Source organism: Eurypyga helias, unplaced genomic scaffold, assembly GCF_000690775.1.
Source record: "Eurypyga helias isolate BGI_N326 unplaced genomic scaffold, ASM69077v1 scaffold15609, whole genome shotgun sequence".
Taxonomy (NCBI): Eukaryota; Metazoa; Chordata; class Aves; order Eurypygiformes; family Eurypygidae; genus Eurypyga; species Eurypyga helias.
In genome coordinates, this window is record NW_010272833.1 from 1,074 (window position 1) to 5,313 (window position 4,240).

The following is a 4,240-nucleotide window of genomic DNA, read 5'->3' on the forward strand; positions in this document are numbered from 1 at the left end:
TTCGGTATTAGTCCCGAGAAAACAGAAACAAGCGACACAACCGAACGCTCTCAGCAGGGACAGTAAAGCAGTTCATGTTTTCCGGCTTTAATCAGGAGCCCTGTTTCCTTCCTTCAAACTGTCACATTTCTCACCTGGGGGGGAACAGGCGGGCAGCAGCGCTGACCCACCCGCTGCCGAGCGCCCCTCTTGGACAGGTTTTCATCTCGGCCCCCCAGCAGGAGCTGGCAAAGCCCAGCGCTCCAGGACACAACGCAGGGAAAGGCCTTGGTCCTAACCATCCACCTCCACATCTCCTGGATACTCGCCAGCTACATCCCCCCTCAGCGTCGCTTTTAGTAAAGGTACGTAACTAACACTGCTGAGCACCTCACAGAGAATTCCAGGAATTAACGCTGGGCCCAAATTAGATGTTTTGCTCGTATTAACGACATCGTGGAGACAAACGCCATCTCCTTCAGGGACCTGATGAGCTAAAACCTCCTACTGAAAGACCTAATCTGAGGCAACAAGCTGAGCCCTTCTCTCCTCCCTCCCGACTCCAGTGCTCCCAGCTCCATGCTCTAACATGAGTTTGGATCCCCAGGTGTGGTTTTTGCAACAAAACCAAGATAATCCATAGAAAAAAAAGCAGCACCTTCCAGCAGCGAAGCCGCCTGCCCGGAGACCTCTGGCCGTTCTGCCCAACAGAGACCGTTCACACACGGTTACGGGAGCAGGCAGGGCCGGGGCGGGCAGGATCCAGCACATCCCCCATCTGCTGAAGCCAGAGAGCATGAGAGATGGGAGCCGTGACACTGGGAGCTGTGTGTGAAGGCTTTATTAGTTGTCCTTCTGCAGAATCAAATTATTTAGCAACTTACTGTAAAGATTCCTCAAGATCGCTGATATTTTACGTATTCAGAACTTGAGCAATGTACAACGTAATACTCTGAACTACAAAAACCAACCCAAAATCTGATTTCTAGTACTAGGTGTTATTATGCAATTCTATAGCAGTGTGAAAAGTGGAACTAATGCAGTGAGTATATCTGTTCTAAAGAAAGTGCACGAAGGAAACCTCCTGCATCACACTGTTATGTAAAACAAAGAGATAACTGATTTCCTAGCAGGGCGCTGTCTGAAATATCCTACAAGGCTGGCGGATGAGGAGTGCTAAGCCTCAGCTCTCTGCCTTCAGGCTCAAGAGCCACCACAGGCTGCAGGTCCGGGCAGAGTTCACAGCTCACCTGTTTCCAGGGGACTGACACAGCATCCGGCACCGGACGCTCGCGCCTGGCAGACGTGTTGGATGCACGGGTGAAAAAACAAACGCAGGAGGAACAGCTTCTCTCTTTATGCATAGCGACAGTTTCTGAACCAGTGTTTTACTAAGTTACAGACTAACTTCCGACCAAAAAATAAAACTCCATTGCACTAAAGGTCAAATTTAACCAGTTAATCTGGCTTGTGACACAGTCAAGTAATTCAGTACAAGCAGACACCATGAAAGCAGCTTCAAAGAACCAAAGCATCCTCGTTTCAGAACCAACCCAGTATTCTTCTGTCCAGCTCCAGTGCAACAGCGAGGGGGCAAACCACTCCTGTCTCTACTTATGTACAATTCCAGTAGAGGTTGGGCAGTCTAAACTCTCAGTGGACAAGCTGGAAAAGGAATCTTTGGAAAGGACAAGCTCCAGTGCAACAGCGAGGGGGCAAACCACTCCTGTCTCTACTTATGTACAATTCCAGTAGAGGTTGGGCAGTCTAAACTCTCCGTGGCCAAGCTGGAAAAGGAAACTTAGGAAAGGACACTTGAAAAATTTAATTTAAGAAAGAAAGCTGGCTCTCAGAGGGAAGAGAAATGCTGGAGTGATGCACGCGGGCAGGCCTGCTGAGTCCCTCTCCCAGGTGTGCGAAAAGCTGGGCTCCTTCCTGCGAGTCACGCTGGATGTGAAGGTGGCGGGGCTGGTCCTGCTCCGTTCACGTCGAGAATCCCCAGATGTGTCTTCAGCTGGCTCCTGCACGGGCCATTAGGTCTTCCAAAGCGTTGTGTTGGTCATTGTTATGTAATAATAAGACCTCCTTAATGTCTTTTAGCTCAAAGCCCATTTCCTTGAATTGACTCATTAGCTGGAGAAGATCTGTGATCTGAAAGACATGGACAGTCCATTACGTGCCAGCGGAAGCGGACCAGGGCACGGAGCCCGTGTTCAGTGGCTGGGCGCCCCGCGGGGGGATCCCTCCTCCCCAGGCACAGCCCGATCCAGCTCTGTTGGGGGAAAGTCCACTGACACCAGAGCGGGCAGAGCCCTGGGTGCAGCAGCCCTCGGGGCCTCCCCACCTTCCGCCTGATGTCTGCAGTCGGGCACTCCCACAATCCCCTCCAGCAATGGCACCACAGCTCAGGCTGGGGCTGGGCATCTCTCTCCCAGCAGGAAAGTTATCAGCCTGGCCCAATTTGGGCTCCCCAAAACACTGATTAATGACACCCTGCTCCCCCACCCAGAAGCCCCTGCTGCACCTGAGCTTTGTTACCTCGACTCTGGGAACAGTACAGTAGCCCCTGCTACCACCTGGCTTCTCCGATCTAGGGCAAACCTCAGGGGTTAGCACAAACCCTCTGGGACAGACTGTACTGTATGAGCAACACCGGCCACAAATCCTCACGGAGCTTGGAAACAAGGAAGTGACAAGAAGCGAATCAGGTGATCAGACTTTAATGAACCCTCTGCCACGTACAGGGCCACTCCAGGGGAAAGAAGAAACAAAAACCAAGCAAGGAGGTTGAAATGGGCTAATCAGGACATTAGCCACCCCCAATTCTGGGGTTAAGCCAGTAGCAAATGTTTCCTGAACTTTCACTTCTCCCATCTTCACACTGCTGTTCCCCTGCCTGTAAGCTCATCATCGAGTCCAAGGAAAGGCAGGAAGGCTGGGGGGGCTGGGTTGCACCTCTAAAGATTTCGTATAACAGCCTGGCACACAGGAGGCCGGCAGATCCTCCTGCCTTCTGCCCCGGCTGCCCACTACTGCCTCTGTACCTCTGGTGCTGGTGAAGCGGTCACATGAAGAACCAGTCCCCAAAAAACATTTTCCAGCTTCTTCCAGAGCTAGCCCTAACCCAATCTGCTGAGCAGCCGGGCAGATGCATTCGTACAAGGGAAAAAATTCATGGCCAGGGCAGGCTGGCAGCGTTTCAAAGGTAATTTGCTGCTTCTGAAATGAACTGTCTTCTGTATCGAGCACCTTGCCCACGAAGTAACTCTGGGTTCAAAGACACTGCAGCCAGAATCAGCTGGGTCTTTAAAAAACCCTGTCCCCACAAAAAGGCATGCAGGTGAGAGGGGTAACACAGCACAGAGGAATTCCAGTGCTTTAACACGTGTTCGCTTTATCACCTCAAGGATGTCCTCTGGCAGCCAGTTTTGGGAACAAGGCAGCATCACCACAAAAGCCAGAATTACACCAGCCAGAGGAACTGCTACTGGAATTCCCCACCGCAGCACATCCTCCCTACTCCTTAGCACGCTGCGTCCTCACCTTCTCCTCTGGACACTGGTGCATTTCCAGAGCCGCTTCAACGAGAAGTGGATCAAAGCCCTTCTCACAAAGCTGTCCATGTGCAAACAGGTAATCCAAGACCTGTAGGAAATGAAGAAAAGAAAGCAGGTTTGTGGGGTGGCTGAACACCGTCTCAGCACTCGCAGGGGGGCTGGACACGACTCCACCCCCAGCTACACCAGGGACTGAGATGGCGTCTTCCCCTGGGGAGTCGAGACACTCTTCACCAAGAGCTTGGTCAGAGAAAAGGAACGAGCCCTTCCGTCCTGTGCTCCCCCACCAGCACTGAACGTCACCTTCCACTCCAGCCAAAACAGCCTCGGAAGCCCAGCTCTGCCCTTCCCTGCCTGACTGCCGAGCAGAAGGCGTGAGTTTAACTCTGCTTCTTACACTACATCTCTTGAAAATGAAACTGTATGTCCAGCAGTCAAAGCGTGCCAGCTTTTAGCTTCCTCCCAGACAGCCGCAAGCGCTGATGCAGCCTGGAAGCAGTCGGCCTTTTCAGATCAACTCCGGTGGGTGAGCTGCCAATCCCAGCTCGCAGGCCCGGAAACCGCTGCCAGACTGTGTATCCATCCCCAGCTTAGAGAGGAACGGGGAGGGGTCAGGCAGGTAACGCAGCAAGGTGAAAGAACGCAGCCTGCAAGTACAGCAGGATGTAAAACTGCCTTCCCCAGAGAGGCTGTCCACGTGAACT

The 4,240-nt window shown here is 52.5% G+C and overlaps 1 protein-coding gene across 1 annotated transcript in view; it reads right to left on the reverse strand.

The window, feature by feature from the left end:
• Positions 1-1,698: 1,698 nt before the first annotated feature.
• Positions 1,699-4,240, reverse strand: part of UBAP1 (ubiquitin associated protein 1) — a gene marked incomplete at its 5' end in the record, with an annotated part of 7,249 nt that continues 4,707 nt past the window's right edge. The window contains 2 exons of the mRNA XM_010159266.1: positions 1,699-2,130; positions 3,523-3,624. Coding sequence (XP_010157568.1) covers positions 1,990-2,130; positions 3,523-3,624 — 243 coding nt within the window. The remainder of the gene's footprint in view (positions 2,131-3,522; positions 3,625-4,240) is intronic.